Source organism: Sus scrofa, chromosome 9 (assembly GCF_000003025.6).
Source record: "Sus scrofa isolate TJ Tabasco breed Duroc chromosome 9, Sscrofa11.1, whole genome shotgun sequence".
Classification (NCBI taxonomy): Eukaryota; Metazoa; Chordata; class Mammalia; order Artiodactyla; family Suidae; genus Sus; species Sus scrofa.
In genome coordinates, this window is record NC_010451.4 from 87,951,402 (window position 1) to 87,972,953 (window position 21,552).

The window sequence follows — 21,552 nt, forward strand, 5'->3', positions numbered from 1 at the left end:
CCTTTCCCAGATGAGAATAACCCTAACCATAAGAAAAGCACAATTGTTTCTTTTGCCAAGAACATTCTCTTTTTTATTGAAATTCCTATAAAGTATTAAATCCATGAACTCAGACATCATTAATTTGGGGTAAAAAATTATGTAGCTGTATACAACATTTCAACCCTCACTAGAACACTGGAAAAATCTTTGCCCTTGGAGCAAACCTCTGGAATGGGCTAGAGAGAATCTCATTTCACACACCGACTGAGTCAGAGCTAATTTTATTAAGCTGTTCTTGCTAGAAAAGGGGCTCTAACCTGCATTGTTTAGTGTATAAAAAGATCAGCATATACATATTATGTAAAGATCAGTACACCCTTTACACATGAACATCATATTAAATAAAGAAGCAGTAGGAAAATACTGAAATGACATTACTTGGCTGTCTCTAACTCAGTCTTGATAGGACTGATCAGCAGGTCACTGCAGCTGTGAATAGCAACAATGGGAACTCTCACATTCCTTGACTGACCACGTAACCCACAGGAATCCATATATTATTTGTCAATCCTTGATTCCACCAGTATCTTAACTAAAGACCTTTTGAGTCTCAAGATGTAGCACTTTGCCACCACAAACATGTTACTCTACTTATTCTTGTTGCTGGCATGTAAATAGCAAAGGGATATTTTTCTGAAGATGAAGAGTGTCTAGAAATTGCACATGTAAGGTCAGTAGAGCTGCCAGAAAGCAGTCAATCATCCTGGGAGGGGATTTGTAGTAGAGCATTAATGTACATGGACTGCCCCTTGTCTCCTCCAGCTGCTGCATTAATAGTTCACCCTTCTTTCCATATGGAATATTGGTCACAGTATTCATTCATCATATCCATGGTTTTACTTGGAATCTGAAGGTCTTCTCTGTAGCTGCTCTCTTTCTTTTTCATCTCACCATGACTAAAGAAGCTAAGGTGTGGGCATTATAACCTACAAGTGATCCCAAGGGAATGGGCTGTCATTCATGTGTTCTTCCCAGTGTTGAACAAAAGAGAGAAAGTATGTGGGTTCACGCACCCATTGCCATCATAAATCCATCCCAGTTCCATTTCAAAGGTCTCAGGGTTTCATCAGAACATCTAACATGAAATGAATATACATATTCAAAGAGCTGGCATGTTGTATCACATGAAAGAAGGGAGAACACCCATTGTTACAGGCTGCAGAGCCAACTAAAGAAGAGTACAATAAAGGATGCCATAGGTCCTCAGCTCAGAAGTATGTCTCTCATCGTTATCCTACAGGAGGAAAATTGTGATAGTCACCCAGAGTTATAGAGGGCTCTGAAGAGGTTCTGAAGTGTTAACTACCTAAGTGACTGCAGAACTATCCTTGAGTGGTTTTATGATTTTAGGGAATGGGTCCTTCTGCCCAGCCCTAGAGTCAGAGAATTTTACCAGCAATGCAAAATCTCTGTTAATGATTATTTCATATGTGTGAGGCTCAGTTTCCTCTTATGTAAAATAGGGATCCTGAAGCCTTTATCATTGCATTATTGTGAAGATGAAATGTAATGATGTAGGGTACATCTGTATCCACAGCTCAGTGTAGAGGATGGCTACTTCCCAACTTTGATGGGTGGCCCTCATTAGTTCTGGTTTTTCAGAGAATAAATAGTCTGCTGTTTGAAGGGTGTGATTTAAAAGCTCCTTTAAAGCTGTGAGACCCTGATGTCTCATGTGATGCACCTACCCGACTGATGTTCTACCATTATAGTCATGGCACTATAGGGAGACTGGTAAGAGGGGGCGGGCATTGCTTTTAGAAGCCCCTGTGATGAAACACATGGGCAAAGAAGCTTGATTTATAAATTAGAAATTCGGATTCAAATCTCCTCACTGTTACAACATCAAGTGTTTCTCTGACTCTGAAGTGTAAATTCTGATTCAGCAGAGCTGGATGGGGCCTGAGATTCTGCATTTTTCACAAACACCCATATGATGTCCATGGTGCTGACCCATAGACCACAGTTTGCATGACCAGACCCTTCCTATATGACCATGAAAGGACAAGTCATTTTTTCTATGCCTCAGTTTATTTCTGTTAAGTAGAGGTGATTCATGAAATATGTTTTATTATTCTCCTTGGTGATAAATATGACATACTTTGGGATCTGGTTGACCAAGACTTAGACAAGTAATCTTTCTATGTTGGGCAAATAATTATAGGGAGAGAAGTTTCTATGAGGGGCAGGAGTGAACATGAGAGCAGAAGTCTGGAGCTCTAGGGAATTCCAGGTGTTGTTGGATGTCAAGCCAGGGAAAGGAGGAAACCATTGCTAGCAAATGAGAGCTCAGATCTAGCTCTAATTGAAGGAAAGAGAAGGATTCTTTACTAGATTGTGTATGTATTAAGGTCCTAAATGGGAGAGGGATCTTTATATCCATTTTGCCTTTCTTTTAGCCATCGTAAAGCACTTATAGAATGAATTTGTTCTCATTCATTAATTTATTCCCTTTACAAAAATCAGACCCTGAAGATACATATACCCATAGTCTTGCATGCATGGCACCTAACACTAGCTTCCATGGTAGATTATTAAGAAGAGTCCTACAGAACAAACAATATAGAAAGAAAATCTCCATAAAGTTCATATCTGTATCAGTCTGCTCTGGCTGCCATAAAAAATTGCCACAGACCGAGTGGCTCAAACAACAGAAATTTATTTTCTCAAAGTACTGATGATTAGAAATCTAAGATCAAGGTGCTAGAAGGATTGGTTTCTCCTGAGACCACGGTGCTCGGCCTGCAGGCGTCTGGCTACTTCTTCTCTGTGTGTGTCCTTCGCTTTTCTGTGTGTGCACATCCCTAAGGTCTCTTCCTTTACTTATAAGGACACCGGTCCTACTGGATTAGGACCCACCCTTCGTGGCCTCATTTAACCTTGATTACCTCTATAAAGGCCCTCATATCTACAAAATACAGTCACTTTGAGCTTCGATTTGAATTTAGGGGGACACATTTTGGTGCATAACACTGTTCATGTCTAGGGTTGACTTTGATTGAAGTCCCAGCTCTGTGTCTTATCAATGGTCTAACTTTATTCAAGTTATTTAACCTCCCAAACTTAGTTTCCTCTTTTGTAAAAGTGACATGAATACATTTTTTAAGCTATCTAGAGGAATAAATTGAGTTATGTTTGTGAAATATTTAACACAGAGTCCAACACTTATTAGATACCCCTACTGCCCTATGTGTCTTTTTTTAGATGCTGACCTAAGGTACTTACTTTTTCCTTTCTTTGGTAATAAATTTGATTTTTTACCTCTTGCACTGAATCCTCTAATAACGTAGGCTTTTCTCTCTCTGAATATTTCCTACTCCCACACCATCAGTATTCCTGGAAAGAAAATATCTACTGAAATCTTTAACTCTGACTGTAAGAGTGGAAACTTGATGATAGAAAAATATTGAACTTTTCAAGTATCTCTTAAGTGGATAATGGTAATTATTCTATTCCCAAAACGAATAAATAAGAATTTTAGCTTACAGATGCTAAATTATATGTAATGTAGAGTTTAGTTTTTTTTTTTTCCCCTGTATTTTTTAGGGCTGCACCTGCAGCACATGGAAGTTCCCAGGCTAGGGGTCGAATTGGAGCTGCCTGCCTATGCCACAGCCACAGTGACACTAGATCCCAGCTGTGTCTGCAGCCTACACCATGGCTCACAGTAATACCAGATCCTTAATCCACTGAGTGGGGCTATGGATCAAAACCTGCATTCTTATGGATGCCAGCCAGGTTTGTTTCTGCTGAGCCACAACAGGAACTCCTGTAATGTAGAGTTTAAAACTGAATAGGCTATGTAGAAAAGTTAAAACTAAAATTAAACATTAAATCATGCTAAAACAATTTCATTGATTTTTAAAAACATCTGATAACTTCTAAGTTACAAGGATGCTGTATGCAGAAATATTTGGTCCATAATAGATGATTCATTTCAAAAACATACTTTACCTGATGCAATGCAAAGGTTGAAAAGGGAATTTATTTTGCAGTTTCACTGTTCTACAACATGCCTAAAATGGCGCAGAATGAGTACAGTAATGAAAAATCTCAGTTTCTTTGTTGAGTCTGGTGTCTGTCAGGAGGTTTCTAAGGGCATCTGATCATTATTTAAATTTAAACTTGATTATTCAGAAATGCCCTTGGCCCTAGATGCAGCAGAGCATACAGAAAGAGCTTACTGAGCAGCTTAGTATTGGCTGAGGAGTGTCGGTTCCTAACTTTTAAGGGGGAAATATTCAAGACATCCAAGGAAGAATCGTGTGCCACATTAACCAGGCACAGTGCATAACATAAGAAACCTGTTCTGTTAATGAACACAATAGTATTATATTTAACTCTGGGGATATTTTTGAAAGGGAATCAACAAGCTACATTTTGATTATACTAAAGAGACAGTGCCTAAATTCCTTTCCTGTTACATCATTCTATTTCCCTCTTAAATACTTTTACATGCACTTTCAGTACAGGTAGCCTAATTTCTATCATGTGTGGCTTTTCGGAGCACAGGCCTTGTTTTGGGTGCCAATGATTGCGCTGCGTTGGATGTGCTTGGAAGAGGCTCACATTCATTCAGGAAACTCTAGTTGAACTAGATCCATATGTAGCTTAAAAAATGTAGCTTTCTGATTGGAGGTAGTCTCTGGCTTCCAGCATTATCACATATGATTTCTGGTTTTGATGTGCTACAGGAGAGAAAGTAGAGCAAAACTTTGGAATTATTTTTCTTAGCATTTACTGAGAGTTTACTGCTTTCACCATTGTGTTGTACTATGATAAGCACTTTACATGAATTGACTCATTTAATGCTAATAATAATCCAGTGAGGAAGGTGGTATTTTTTTTTAGGCTTGAAATGGTTAATGAACTTGTCCAACTTTGAACAACTTGGTGGTGATTTTTAAGGTCTCTAAAGTCAAGAAAAATAAATAAGGTATTGTTGCATTAAATATCGATGATGTCTTAAGCCAAAGGTACCACCCAAAAGAATGGGATAAGGTAGCAGAGATCTTGCCCAAATATTGGTTTATTGGAATTTCTTTTAAAAAGCTTATTAGAGTGTCTGATAATTTCTCCAAATCCTGGCATTATGGAAGCCTCTAGGTAGAAACTATTGTTGTAATATTTAGAAAATTATTGGTACTCATTCTGTTTTGGGATGATTTATTTTTTTATCATTTTTCAAATTAAAGGATAGTTGATTTACATTGTTGTGCCAGTGTGTGTGATGTACAGCAAAGTAACTCAGTAATATATATACACATGTACATATGCGCACACACACACACATTCTTTTTTCTGTATTCTTTTATGTCACAGTCTATCTCAGGAGATTAAATATAGTTCCCTGCACTATACACTAAGACCTAGTTTTTTATCCATTCTAAATGTAATAGTTTACATCTCCTAACCCAAGCTGCCAGTCCATTTCACTCCCTCCATCCTCCCCGTTGGCAAATAGAAGTCTGTTTTCTAGGTGTATGAGTCTATTTTTGAATTGTGGATTCATTTGTGCCATATTATAGATTTGATATATAAGTGAATTGTGGATTCATTTGTGCCATATTATAGATTTGATATATAAGTGGTATCATTTGGGGTTTGTCTTTCTCTTTCTGACTTACTTAGTAGGACAGTCTCTATAAGCATCCGTGTTGCTTCAAATGGCATTTTTTAAAATGGCTGAGCAGTATTCCATTGTGTATATGTACCACATCTTCTTTATCCATTCATCTATCGATGGGCATTTATGTTGTTTTCATGTCTTGACTATTGTAGATAGTGCTGCTGTGAACATAGGGGTGCACATATGATTAGGTCCCATTTGTTTATTTTTGTTTTTATTTCTTTTGCTTGGGAGGCCTTACCTAATAAAACAGTGTATGATTTAGGACAGAGAATGTTTTGCCTATATTCTATTTTAGGAGTTTTATGGTGTCATGTCTAATGTTTAAGTCTTTAAGACATTTTGAGTTTATTTTTTTTTGCATGATATAAGGGTATGTTCTAATTTCGTTGATTTACATGCAGCTGTCCCATTTTCCCAGCACCACTTGCTGAAGAGACTGTCTTTTCCCCATTTTATATTCTTGCCTCCTTTGTTGAAGATTAATTGACTATAGATGTGTGGGTTTATTTCTGGGTACCCTATTTTATTGTGTTGATCCATATGTCTGCTTTTTTTTTTTTTTTCTTTTTATGGTTGCACCTGCAGCATATGGAAGTTCCCAGGCTAGGTGTAAAAAGAGCTATTGCTGCAGGCCTACACCACAGCAGCACTGGATCTGAGCCACATCTGAGACCTATGCCTCAGCTTGTGGCAACGCTGGATACCTAACCCACTGAGCAAGGCCAGGGATCTAAGCCCCATCCTCATAGACACTATGTTAGGTTATTAACCCAGTAAGCCATAATGGAACTGCCATATGTCTGTTTTTGTGCAAGTGCCACACTGTCTTTATTACTGTAGTTTTGTAGTATTGTCTGAAGTCTGGGAGAGTTACGCCTCCTGCTTTATCTTCTTTTCCCTCAATATTGCTTTGGCAATTCTGGATCTTTCATGGTTCCATATAAGTTTTTGGATTATTTGTTCTAGTTTTGTGAAAAATGTCATGGATAATTTAATAGAGATCACATTAAATCTGTAGATTGCTTTGTATAATACAGCCATTTTAATAATATTAATTCTTCCAATCCAGGAGCATGGGATATCTCCATCTCTTTGAATCCTCTTTAATTTCCTTGATTAATGTTTATAGATCTCAGCATATAAGTCTTTCACTTCCTTGGTCAGGTTTTTTCCTGTTTTTTGCTGGGGGTTTTCTTGTTGGTGTGATTTTAAATGGTATTTTTTTTTAACATTCCCTTTCTGATATTTCATTGTTAGTATACAGAAATGCAACTGATTTCTGAATATTATCCTTGTACTTTGTTGAATTCATTTATAAGATCAAGAAGTTTCTCTTTGGAGGCCTTAGGATTTTCTAGATATAGTATCATATCATCTGCATAGAGTGACAATTTTACCTCTTCCCTTCAATTTGGTTGTCCTTTATTTCTTTTTCTTATCTTATTGCTATGGCTAGGACTTCCATTACTATGTTGAATAAAAGTAGTAAGAGTGGGCATCCTTGTCTTGTTCCAGATTTTAGTAAGAGGGCTTTCAGCTTTTCTCTGTTGAGTATCATATTGGCTGTGGTTTTGTCATAAATGGTTTTTATATGTTCCCTTTATCCTCATTTTGGTAAGAGTTTTTATCATGAATGGATGTTGGATTTTGTCAAATGCTTTTTCCGCATCTATCAAGATGATCGTATGGTTTATATCGTATATGTATTACATCACCACTATACATTTACTCAAATGACAAAATTTAGTAGTGCCATAAAACTCTTTGTAGTGCAGGGAATATTTTTAACACTTACTGAACTGTTAACCTGAGCATCCTTGTTCTAGTCTTATTCTCAAGCAGAGATGAGAATCCTTTATAAACACACATGGTGTAGTTACACTCTCCAAGCGCCCCACCCTAAGAAATATCCTTGAGTTGGGTGGTGATCATTTTACACAAAGAATCAACCTATCTAGTACCTTGGAGATACATTACTGTCTTTTCTTCTTTAGAATTTTCAAACTATATAAAACCTAAGTCACTGTGGATAGCATAAGTTATGCTTCCCAGGAACCAAATTCAGCGCATGAATAGGTTTCTTTTGGCCTGGCTGTGAAATTTTTTTAAAGTGAATTCTGATCAATATTTAAGATTGAAAAACTGTGCCTAGCTCTCCCCACCCTTCCCTATTTATCTTATATTATGTCTACATGACCACTCTGGCCCCTGGAATCATTAGAGCATAAAGCTACTGCTTTATTCCCACAATGAATCACTTCTGTATATAAGTTTCTCCAGGTTCATTTTTTGGTATTTGGTTCCTCTTCATGGACTTTACTTGGTCATCAATCCCTTTAACACCAAGAATAATCTTTACATCCTAGTTAACATTTAAATTATACCTGCTGCAGATCTGAGGAAGTATTTTATGGAGATTACTGTTATTATTGCTATTTTTAAAACCATAAGTTATGTAACAGTGTATATTATGCAGTGACAGATCTATCAATTGACAGTTCACTGATTTGGACTGTGATTATTTTGTCCACTGTGTGTCACTTTATTTTTCTGTCCATTTTTATGTGGCCACTCTCTTCGTAAACAGTTTAAAAAAGGAAGAAAACAGAAGGCCATTAGGCGCTTACCCAAAAGCTTTGTGGTAGCACAGACTTCTGAAGACGGCGGGGCATTCAGGGAACATCTTTATTTCTTGCAAAATCCTGACCGAGGATTTTAGGTCATTTTAATTCATGTTCTTAATTAATAGTGAAATAAAGAAACTGAAGACATTGGTTTTTGAAAATGTTCTACCCAGCTCTGAGATGCTCAGAATCCATTCCAAAAGAAGTGAACATTTGGAAGGATGGATATACTCAGAAACAGTACTTACATATGTTTTTTCAACAGAATGAATCATGGCCTCTCAAAGGCCTCAGGCTATCCATGTACTCCTAGCCTGCCATATGTGCATGGACAAACCCAGCATCATCATGAACAACCATTCCCTAAGGATCTGGCTTTTAACAAGTGGAGATCTCCAGTTTCTTTTTTTCTTTTTGGTATAGATGCCAGTAATCATATGATGTCCATTTATCTTTCATTTTGCCATTTTGTCTAAATTGGCATTTGTCTAATTATCTATTTTTTTTAAATCATTGAAAGAAATTGCAGTCTCTTTCATGATATATTGAGGAAAGATAAGTTGAAATTGGAAAGAATGGGAAGAACTCTGAAAGGTTTTTCCTGGCTCTGTCGCTAACGTTTGTGAAACCTAAGAAACTGAAAAGAGCAGAACAGTCCTTAAAAATAAGTTTATATTAGTGTTGATTCTATTCAGTGGACAGAATTATTTGGATACATTCAGGAAAAGAATAACATTGATAAAAATTATTCTTGGTTGTATTCCAAATAAAAAAGCAAAAGACAAAGTCATCACATTAAAAAGTAATAATGAAAATAGAGTTTTCTTCCTTGTTTCCTCTCTCACCTCTCCTTCCTTGTCTCTGGGCATTGTCTCTGCCTCCTCATTTTGCTTCTCCTTCTTCCTTTCTCCTTATTCCTTTTATTCTTGCCATATTCCATAAAAGAATGAAACAGCTTTTAAAACAAACAAACATGAACTGTATGTATGTATGTGTGTGTTGTAAAGTAGGTGTGCTAATCATTCAAAAGTGAAAATACAGTGAGCCAAAAATAAGGTTAGCATTCAACGTGTATGCTATAGTATCTACTGCTTCTATTAGAGAAGGACCACAGATTTGGCTCTGAGATTTCTAGAAGCCAATATGAAGAAAACAACTCTGTTACTTCTAAGGTTCTCAATGTTTGTAGGGCAGGGTTTATCAACCTTGGCCTTATTGATATTTTTGCCAGTTTATTCTTTGTTGTACTATCCTGTTGTGCTACAAGATGTTTAGCAGAATTCCTGATGTCTACCCTACAGACGCCAGCAGGTCACCTGCCCTCTCAGTCTTGACAACCAAAAATGTCTCCAGAAACCACCAAATGGCCCCCACTGGGACCACTGCTTTAGAATAATGGCAAGAAAACTGTTACACTCAGGAAAAATCCAACTATTCCAGATAAAACTTGGACTATTTGAATTTCTTGAATGTTTTAGCAACTTTACATGATAGACGTTCAGTACCTTCAAACATAAAACAAGTCATGTAGGTCTTAGCTGATTTATTTAATTAGGAAAATCTTTGATTCTACAAATACGATGTCTTTTAAAATCATTTTATTTATTTAGTTTTTGGATTTTTATTTTACTAGGATAGAAATGAAAGTGGGTTAATAACTCATGCTCTTTTTTCCTAGCTTCTCATTCCAGCTCTACTAATTGCTAGCTGAGTAACCTCTCTGAATTTCATATATAAAATTGCTTAATAATAACATTTATATCAGTGGTTTTTTTTAAGAATTGTATGAGTTAATATAAGCAAAGAGCTTTGCACAGTGGCTGGATCTTCATAAGTACTTTATGAGATGACAACTACTATTAATATTGTAATTCTGATTTATAAATAATAAAGACTAGAACTTTTAGAGTAGGAGAGTAAATAATCATAATAAAACTGAAAACCTGGAATGTTCATAAGAATTTTCTAATGCTTTCTCTGTATATTTCCCGAATTGCATTCTGCTGTGACTTCAAGTGAATGAGATCACATTTCTACTGTTTCTGCTCCATAAATCATGTTTGATTCAGCAGTCCTTATTATCCCTCATTTTTTTTATACTACTAATACAAAAGATTGCAACATGATTTTCTTCTTTTAGATATGGAGAGTATTATCTAGTGGCTAAGTTTTTACAAATAGATAATAGATGTGTAGATAGTGCTTTTTTGGCCCTCACTGTCCCTCCTACTACAGTTCCTCCATGTCTCTGTAGTGAGAACACTTTCCTAATGATGTGAGGAGCCTCAGATAATGACTAATATGAATAACTGTCCTATGCTTCCGAATTGCTGGCCCCCCCCCATACCCTGTTTTTTCTTTTTTATAATCAGTTACATCTATTGGCCTCTGCTAATTATTCTGAGGTTTTCACATTGCAAGTTGCTGTAGATTTTTTGAGGTCCACAATGAAGCAGAGGTTGCGCATCTTTCCCTCTTTTAACATTATAATTTTTCAAATTGATATCAAAGTGTTTTACTTCGGTTTCTTTTTTTCAGAATTTACAGTATTTTGCCTTACAGTTTTCTCTATAACTTTACTCCTTTCTACCCGTAAATAGATGTGAGTCTCTGGGAATCGGGGCTACGAGGATCTCAAGGCCACAGTTTGTACTGTCTTAAGAATTGTGCCTCCTCCTCTATTAATTCAATCTTCTTTATGTGCCAAGCTTGTATAATTCTCTACCCCAAAGCATATATCTACCCTCTCTCACCACATCTCAATTCATTGCACAGAAAAACATCATATGGGCCAGCTTTCCCTAACCCTTCTGAAGCCCAATTTTGGACACAGGTTAAGTCCACACCCTCCTCCATACTTAGAAAGTGATTGAACTTCGGGGGGACTATTTCCAGATTGATAGAGTTTAATTCTGGCAGTAAAATAAGACCTCTGTGGAACAGTTAGCAGACTTATGAAAGCTGCCTTTGTGTTTTGTACATTAATTACATTGTCAGAAATATTTGAAAGTTGAAAGCATACAGTTTTTTTAGAGTAGTAGATAAGCAAAGCTTGGTGTACATTCCAGGTGAATTCTGAGGGGGTATGTAACTTGAATATTGCAGCATTAATTCTAAAATACCGTTATATACCACCAGCCATATATGCAGCACATCCTTGGGGACTTCTGCCCAGGATCCTGGCTAGACTCTTTTCTCTGTCATCCAACAGAGTAAATACCTGACCTTTAAAATGTGACACAAAATTGCCTCTGCTTACTGGTATATGTGATAGACTCTTTTCTTCTCCTAATTACCCTATCCTTCTCCACAGCTAATAATAATGTATCAGTCTCTTTGTTTGAAGCTTCCTTTTGTTTTAAAGTTCTGTCTGTTTAAGATCAAGTTATTATTAGATGCAGTCTCTTTAGATAATTGCTCTGTATCTCAGCTTCCTTTCTCATAATGGCATTTGGGTATATGAGGGAGAGAGAGAGACCTGATGGAGCCCTTGGATACTCACTGTCCTCTGGCTATTTATGTTTCCATGGTAAACTCTCCAGTCCATCTGATTGTTCCTGATTTCCCAGCATTTATAACTGAGGTCAGCAGCTGAATTTCTCCTGGTTTCTGATTTTATAGCATAATGGAGCTTGGTGGGGTTCGCAGGTTCTAACAGCTTCACCTTGGCTCTCTCTGTGCTGGAATTTTTCTGTGCTTCTGCTGTGGATCTGACCCTAGCCATAGTTACTCCATATTAGGGGCATACCCTTGGAGGATTGTGGAAACTTGTGGCTTCCATCTGTACAACACAGGATCTAAGAGCACTTAGGAGTGCCACAGTCTGAACTTCCATTTACTTTTTATAGTATTCCATAGACTTTTTAGTGTAGTACCCAGAGTTGAGTGTTGACATGACTGCAAAAGTCCCAAGTATAAATGAGAGCAAAGACTTGCTTATTACTTTGTCAGTTTACCTAACCACATTGTCCTTTCTCTGAGATTTTCTCATTTATCATTCTTTGCTTCCTCTGCTTCTGTCATACCTCTTCAGTTTCCTTTTCTTCAGTATCTTATGACCATAAAAGATGGCTTTTGACTTTTGGCATTTTCCTCCTGTCATCATATCCTATCTATAGCCCAGGCTTGCAAGCCCTGTGCCTGGGTGTCATAGGTAGAAAGAGACTCTTCTCTGAACCATCATTCAGAGAGGCAGTGATAGAATTGTCTTGATGCTGACTCTTAACATATGACTGCAATCTGAGACTGCTAAGCTTAGTTCTTGATATGTAAAGAAACTTCGGAAAAAAATCCTCCTTCACCACAAAATTTGGATTTTTATGTGTATTGATGGAAAATCACATTTTGAATGTCAATTTTTTTTACATTTCTTTTATGTCAATCCTGATCTTCCCTTCAGCTCACGTACCACTGCTCCGTAGCAATGTGTGTGTATGTGTGTGTACATGTGTGTTTACATGCACACGTGCATGACCGCGCACACATCAGCCAGAAGAATGAATTCGTGGGCAGACCAAGGGGAAGTAAATGTGGTATATGGAAAAAAAAAGATGAAAGCACATTGATTTTTTAAAAATTATAGTAGTTCTGACTTTAAGAATTTGCCTCGAATGTCTCAACAATTTTAGCAAGATCTTATTAACCAGTTATTGTGGTCTACAGGATTGCCTTCTGTTCCACTCCCATTTCTTTCCTCTTTCTTGGCCTCATCTATTCCACTTTACATTATTTTACAGTCCCAGAACTAGCTCTGCCCAACTCTCCTAATATCTCTACCCTCAACTTCCAAATGCTAGAGTACCTGTCTTATTACAGCTCTAAGCCCTTCTGGTCTCTACTTCCACCATTAATATTTTGCCAGCTCAGTTCCCTAATCCTGTTTATGTACATTCACCTGAGATGAATTCTTCTTGCTCTTTTTCTTAATGAGAGTATAGTTTATTTACAGTGTCATATCAATTTCTGCTGTAGAGCATAGTGACCCAGTTATTTATATATATATATATATATATAATTTTTTCATACTATCTTCTACGATGTTCTACCCCAAGAGATTAGACATAGTTTCCTGTGCTGTGCAGTAGGACCCCACTGCTTATTCATCCTATATGTAATAGTTTGCATCTACCAACCCCAAACTCCCTGTCCTTCTCACTTCCTCCCCCCTGACAACCACAAGTCTGCTCTCCATGTCCATCATCTGTTTCTGTTCTGTAGATAGGATCATTTGTGCTATATTTTAGATTCTAAATATAAGTGAAATCATATGGTATCAGTCTTTCTCTTTCTGACTTACTTCATTTAGTATGAGACTCTAGTTGCATCCACATTTCTGCAAATGGCATTATTTTGTCCTTTTTATGGCTGAATAGTATTTCATTGAATATACATACCACATCTTCTTAATCCATTCATCTCCTGATAGACATTAAGTTGTTTCCATGACTTGATTACTGTGAATAGTCTTGTTCTTTTACTTTCCTTTCCAGCCACTTAGTATCCCATTCCATGTCAGGAAACACTATCAATTGATGGAGTCAACCATCCTCTCTTACCTAGAGTTTTTTTCTACTGTCTGGAAGTCTTGCAAAGTTGAAATCATGGCTGTCATATAAAGATTACTTTCTTGACACTATCACAAACATAGGGAAAGGTTTTTGGCAATCTCTAAAACTGATAAAAGGGACATAGAGAAGAAATATGTTTTGTCATTGAGAATAGCAGCAGGAAGTGTATTTAGGAGTCTGTTCTAGCGATGGGGATTATGGTAGGGAGAGTTCATGAGTCTTGCATCCTTTTTTTCATTTTTACCATTGAAATTTTATATATATGTGTGTGTGTATATATATATGTGTGTGTGTCTGTGTGTGTAGAGTGCCAAGTACATGTGGATAGCTTTTGGTGGCTAATTTTGGAAGCTAGTGGCCCTGAAACACCATTCAGCGCATAACATCCTGAGGAAATATGCTTATAAATTGACTTATAAACAAGCTTTTGGGATAAAACCTTGTTAGGGACTGAATTGTGTTCCCCTAAAATTCTTATGTTGAAGCCCTAACCCTTGATGTGGTTGAATTTGTTGGGGTTTTAGGAAGTAATTAAAGTTAAATCAGGGATTCTGATTTAAGAGGGTTGGTGGCCTTGTAAGAAGAGGAAGAGAGAGGTCTGTTTTTCTTCTTGTGCACTCACAAAGGAAAGGCCAGGTCAGGACATAGTGAGAAGATAACCATCTGAAAGCTGGAAAGAGAATTGAACCAGAAATTAAATTGGCTGGCACTTTCATCTTGGATTTCTAGCCTCCACATCTATGTGAAATAAATTTCTGTTGTTTAAGCCATCCAGTCTATGTATTTTGTTGTGGCAGCTCAAGCGAAGACAAATATGTTTATACATTTAGAATTGAATACAACTACTCATTTATGGATAGATTATATCTACAAAATTTATCATATTTACACTTCATTATAAAGTAAATGTACATAAAACATAAGTTGAAGTGGTATTTATAGAAATGTTCTTTATGTTAAAAAACAAGCAAATAAATGAATGATAAATCCAATAGATTCCTAAATAGAACCTGTTTAGGGATAAGCCTAAACTTTGGATATTGTCAAAACTTCAAGCATACATTGAGTATCTATGTGCCCAGCACTCTTTCAGTCAGTAACCATATCCTTAGTATAAAAGTAACCCCTATATTATAATTCTTAGTCTCCAGTACATAGTAGGTATCCAATAAATATTAGCTAAATTTTTAAATTATTATCTCGATCAGTAGAGGCTTATGCATCAAAATTAATGACACCAACACAGGTATATGTTAGAGTTATTTCTAGCTCTGTCTAATGCCCTTTTCTATTATGGTTAAAGAGACATTGTTCTCAGCTGTTGTAATATTTTTCTAATCAAGTACAGTATTTATAACTTTTTGGAAGGAATTTTCTATTACTGTTAAAAAAAACATTTTGGGCAGGATCAAATGATGGAGGAGTAAGACATGGTGCTCACCTTATCCCACAAACACATCCAAAAAACCCATCTACATCTAGAATGATTCACACAGAACATCTGCTGAATGCTGGTAGAAGACCTTAAACCTCCAAAAAAGGCAAGAAACCCTCCACATAACTGGGTAGAGCAAAAGGGAAAAAAACCAAGAGTGAGAAAGAGAAAGGAATCAGGATGAGACTAGCACTCTTGAGAGGGAGCAGTGAAAAAGGAAAGGAACCCCATATCCTGTCACCAAACTGATAGGGAGATCTGCTGAGACACAGGGACCTCAAAGCCTTGAGAAAAGTGCAATAGCTGGACTGAGGGGCACAAAGAAGAGAGCAAGCTACATAGACTGTTAGTACCACTTCCCCTGGACACTGAATCCTGAGATGCTGGGGCAGGGGCAGGGTGCTGAGACTGAGGCTGCTGAGGTCAGTTCCAGGGAGAGATCTAGGCTATGTGGAGTCAGCCTGAGCGGCCAGGGAGTAGTGCACCATGGACTGGAAAATGGAATTCTGCAGCCAAGGGAAGTGGGAGAATTCTAGGCCAAAGGAGAAACAAGGCACCATTGTTGGGGAGGGTGAGAGGAGGAGGACACATAACCACGGGAATATCTTTCTCTCCATGTGTGTGAACTCTCAGAAGGTGGGGCACCTCTGGCTCAGGCTCTGGATGGTGAGGCACCTCTTGCATGGCCTATGGTCAGCAGAGCACCTGTTGCATGGGCTGCAGGTAGCTGGGAATCTTTCGCATGGAGTAAGGGGCAGCTGGGCACCTCCTGTGTAGGCTAAGTGTGATGGAGCACCTCTTCCGTGGGATAGGGGACAGGGGCAAATCACTGCAGTTATCTCAGACTCCAGAGGTGTGCATGGTCCAGCACCACTACGGATCTGTGAACAGGCACCACCTGTGGCCCCAGTCACCTCAGAAATCGGCACAGAAGAGGGCACTGCTACTGAGCACCAGCTCCTGTTGCTCTCACTTCCCTGGGAACACACATACTCTGCTGCTACCACTGCCAAATGCTCTGGGCACCACCTACAGTTGCTTAAGGGTTGCTGCCACTTCCCAGGGCCTTGCAACTAGGAGCAGCCTGAGCCACTTCCCTGCAGGTTCTTGCCACTGACAAGGGCTCAGCAACCAGGCACTGGCTACTAGCCCTGCCCACTGCCTCCATCTCCCTGGAAGCACATGCAGCACCCTATCAAGGGGTTAACAGCCTGTACACACTGAGGAAAGAGACAGCGAGATCCAAATCAAAAGCAACCCTCATGCTAAAAATAAATAATAAGCTCTCACAAAATACCCAAGGGGAACTCTCATGTATAAATAGCCATCCAAGACTATAGTAGTTGGTTTCTCTAAACTCATAGAATAAGAAAAATATAAGCAAAATGAAGAAGCTCAGGAACCATTCCCACTTTAAAGAACAGTATTCACCTGAAGGAGCAAACAATGAAACAGACCTTTTCAATCTAATAGACACCAAGTTCAAAAGAAGATAGCGAAAATAGTGAAGGAATTAAGAGCAATTATGAAGAAATTAAGAAATGGATATGAACAGTAAGTAGAAAGTAACTAGTAACTGTTCTAAAGTTAGAAAGTAACTGTTCTAAAGAAAGAACAGTAACTAGTTCTTTCTTTAGATGGAAACTAGAAAATATAAGGAGGAGCCAAGAAAAAAATAGAAGATTCATTTGCAGAGATGCAAGCTGAGTTAAAGGCAATGAAGAGCAGAATAAATAATGCAGAGGAATGAATTAGTGTCTTGGAAGATGGAATAATGGAAATCACTGAATCAGGACAGCAGACAGAAAACCAAATGAAAAAAACATGAAAGCAAAATAAGAGATCTTTGGGATTAATATAAAATGGGACAATCTACACATAATATGGATTCCAGAAGGATAAGAAAAGAAAAGCGGATAGAAAATATATTTGAAGAAATTATGCAGCATCCCATACATTTTGAATTGTGTTTCCATTATCATTTGTCTTGAAGTATTTTTTAATTTCCCTTTTGATTTCCTCATTGACCCATTGGTTTTTTAGTAGCATGTTGTTTAGTCTTCATGTAGACAGTATTTTTTCTCATTTATTTTCCTGTGGTTGATTCTAGTTTCATGCCATTGTGGTCAGAGAAGATACTTGAAATAATTTCTATACTCTTAAATTTGTTGAGGTTAGTTTTGTGCCCCAGTTTGTGGTCAATCCTTGAGAATATTCCATGTGCACTTGAAAAGAATGTGTATTCTGATTTTTTTTTAATGTAATGTCCTGAAAATGTCAACTAAGTCTAACTTTTCTACTGTGTCATTTAGGATCTCTGTTGCCTTATTGATTTTCTGCCTAGAGGATCTATCCATTGATGATAGTGGGGTGTCTAAGTCTCCTACTATTATTGTATTCCCATGAATTTCTCCTTTTATATCTGTTAGTATTTGTTGTATGTATTCGGGTGCTCCTATATTATAGACATATAATCCAGCAATCCCACTCCTGGGCATATGTCCAGACAAAACTTTGATTGAAAAAGATACATGCACCCCTATGTTCATAGCAGCACTATTCACAATAGCCAAGACATGGAAACAACCTCAATATCCATCAGTAGATGAATGGATTAAAACGATGTGGTATATATACATGATGGAATACTACTCAGCCATAAAAAATATCAAAATAATGCCATTTGCAGCAGCATGGATAGGACTAGAGATTATCATACTAAGTGAAGTCAGTCAGAAAGAGAAAGACAAATACCATACAATGTCACTTATATCTGAAATCTAATATATGGCAGAAACTATATATATATATATATCTACCAAACAGAAACAAACTCATGGACATAGAGAACAGACCTGTGGTTGCCAAGGGGAGAGGGAGTAAGATGGACTGAGAATTTTGGGTTAGTGGATGCAAACTATTGGATTTAGAATGGATAAGCAATGAGATCCTGCTGTGTAGCACAGGGAACTGTATCTAATCAGTTGTGATGGAACATGATGGAGGATAATGTGAGATAAAAGAATATATATATGTATAACTGGGTCACTTTGCTGTGCAGCATAAATTGACAGAACATTGTAAATCAACTATAATAAAAATTTTTTTAAATAAAGATGAATCAATGGATGAATGGGGGGAAGGATGGATGAATAGATCAACATGTGATAAAGCAATAGAATGAAATGTGAAGTCTAGAATCTAGGTTGTTTAAGAGCGTTCACTCCATAATAATTTAAATTTTTCTGTATGTTTGAAATTTTTCATAATAAAATGTTGAGAGGAAACACCAAAAAAAAAGTGGTTTGAAATTATCTGTGGTTCTGTCACCAATTAACTCTTTGGGGATTTATTGATTTGTTTTATGTTTGCTGGCCTTCCCAGTGATTTTAAATCTGATGGATATTTCTATGGCACCTATAGCTATGTAATGGTTAAAAATAGGCTTAAAAATATCCATCACAATCTAAGTGTTGGTTTTAATTTTTAAGCTTGAACAACCATCTTCCTCTAGGATATATCTATATCTATAAGCTCAAATAACTGCTTAAAATGGTTCAATAAGACATAAAACTTTCCGATTAGAGGATAAATGACTAGGTCCCAGTGTTCATTTGATGATTCCTTTACTTTTTAGTTGATAGTGTTGACCGTGGTGGTATCGATGATGACATGGGCTGAATGTTCTTAAGCAGGAGTATGGTAGAAAAGCATGTGTTGTCAGGATCGGAGGTCTTTGTGAGGGTCTTCAGAACAGCAGAGTGGCCCCTCTAAGCCACAGTATGCTCATTCAGTAACCACTTAATAGGCCTCAACTATGTGCTAGCCAGGACAAAATGAGAGTAACAGCAGTTAAGATAGTAGTAGCTAACAGTAGCCTGTTACTTATTCATTTAATCCTCCCCCACATCACACACAGATGGCACTTGAAAAAGTTGTTTCATTGGAAGGGAAGCAAAGCACATAGATGTTAATTAATTGATTGCCCATTGTCATTTGCCTTTGTGTGGTAAAGCCGTAATTTTACTTAGTTTGATATAGAATCTTCTCTCTACCATTTTTGCTATTGTCAAAATTATCTTAATATTCTATTTATTTATTCTCATGTATTATGTATATACTCCTTATTCTTGACGGGATTTAAATTGTTAAGGTTCTCATGAGAAAAAGCATGTGAAAATGCTTAGGAAGCTACTTAGTGCATGTGTATGTTATTATTATTTATTTGTTCCCTGTCATTAGGCCTCTTTAATTCTTCATTTTAAAAGAGAATCTGTATTTTGAGTGGGATTTCCCTTCTTTGAGCCATTTGAGAAGTTTTGATATTTGCACAGTCACAAATTTTTTATTGCTTTTGTCAGTGCTGCAAGTAATTAGTGTGTCCTAAAATTAGAGACTTCTACTCTTGGCTACTGTTATTTTTTACATTATGAAATACTTTGTACTTAAAAAGATGTAACATATTTGACAATTTAAAATGGCCACTACTGTACTTTTCTTGTCTTTGTTGTATATGTTCTCTTATTGTATGCACAAAAAGAGAGTAAATAGCATTTTATAAAAGTAAGTCCAAAATATTGGTTCATGCTTCGTTTTGATAATAATGTTCTCTAGTGTGGAAGCAACCACGAATTTTAATGGCCTAATTTTAATAATACCAGTTTGCACTAAGACTAGCTGCCAAAATGCACTAAATATAAGAAGTTGTAAGCTTCTCCTTTGAAAGTCAAATTGTTCATTACAGTTAAGTGTTGTGAATGTTTTAAGTGAGAGGACTGCACACTCTTTCCATTTAGTTGGAGAACCTGAACTGTGGTTGCCCCTTTCTACTCACAGCTACTGCTACCTGTCTAATAATTCTCTTTGGCTCCCTGGAAACCTGCAGCCAGAGAGGTATTTGAATTTCCCCCCCTCTAGCACTTGCAAATCCGATTTTTATGTATAGCTAAGTGCTCTTAGCTTTTACTCTATCTACTACTGGGGCCTGGTTTCTTGAAAGACTGTAACTACGCCAGATCCGGCCTATGTAATGCTGTTTGTAATGAGAAATCTAAACAGGGAATGGCAGTGAGGCATGGCAGGAATGTGTTTCCATTGGAGAAGTCAGTACAGAGAAAAAGTATAAGCAAAGCCGTGTCCAGAAGGCCTTTTCAGCTGGCCAAGACGGAAGACTAATGTTATTGTACATAGGCTGTTACTGTGCCAGCCCTTCCTCACAAATTTGCTTTCTCTTTCTCTCCCCTGCTCCCCAACGCCCCTCCTCCCCCTGCCCTCTTTCATCTACTCCTTCTCCTTCTCTCCCTCTCTCTGTTGCGGGCTCTGCTGACTGTTTGCTCAGGTGGACAGTGACACCATTTGGAATGAGCTGCACTCGTCCGGTGCTGCACGCATGGCTGTTGGCTGTGTCATCGAGCTGGCTTCCAAAGTGGCCTCAGGAGAGCTGAAGGTGAGGTCTGGGTTGCATTAAGTGTGGGAAATCCAGAGGAGACGCTGAAACAGAGATGTTGTTGTTTGGGAATTGTGGGGAGTGTGGTATGGTCATAAAAGGAAAGGGGCGGAGGGAAGAGGGCAGGGAGATGGCCACTAAGGTGTGATAATAACTAGTCTGTAGGTAGGTCGTAGCTGATCCTGCTCACAGGGCCTTCCTCTCCTTGGGGAAACTGTGGTTAGGACACTCAGGGGTATTTTGAAGAGCATAGACATGGTGAATAAAGCTATGGTCCAGGTTAAAAATACCCAGGATATACATATCTGTCATGCCCTCCTGGGATTCTCTTTTGAAGCGACATAAAAAATATGATTACCGAGTACTGTGTAAGCTCAGAATACCACCCAGAGAGAGGGAACTGGGGGTGGGGAGAAAGGTAAATATCAGAGGGAAGGATTGGGAGGAAGAAGGAAATTGTTGATTAGAAGGGTAATGATCCAGAGTATGTTTTTCCATGAAAGAACTTCAAAAATGAACTACGCTTTATTGTTCTTTTCTTTTTACCATCTCCTTTTCTACATCATGTGAAAAGAACAATGTCCAAACCCCAACGTTTCCCAGTCTAAACAATTTATAAAAGCCAGAGACCTGACAGACGTTGACATTTTATTTGGTATTTTAACAGTGCTATTTAAAGGTATACCATGTGCGTCTTGAATGCAGTTGCCCCAATAAACTTTGTTGGTGCTAACATGGCTTTTTAATGCACTCGTTCACACACTTCATAACGAAATCTGGGCAGTGATTGATTTGGTATTTTTAGC

The 21,552-nt window shown here is 37.6% G+C and overlaps 1 protein-coding gene across 34 annotated transcripts in view; it reads left to right on the top strand.

Annotated features, from left to right (window-relative positions):
* Nucleotides 1-21,552, top strand: part of HDAC9 (histone deacetylase 9) — a 1,028,404-nt gene that overhangs the window by 787,002 nt on the left and 219,850 nt on the right. For all 34 annotated transcript variants that reach the window (XM_021102482.1, XM_021102481.1, XM_021102484.1 and 31 more), the window contains one exon: nt 20,639-20,746. In XM_021102482.1, the coding sequence (XP_020958141.1) occupies nt 20,639-20,746 (108 nt within the window). The remainder of the gene's footprint in view (nt 1-20,638; nt 20,747-21,552) is intronic.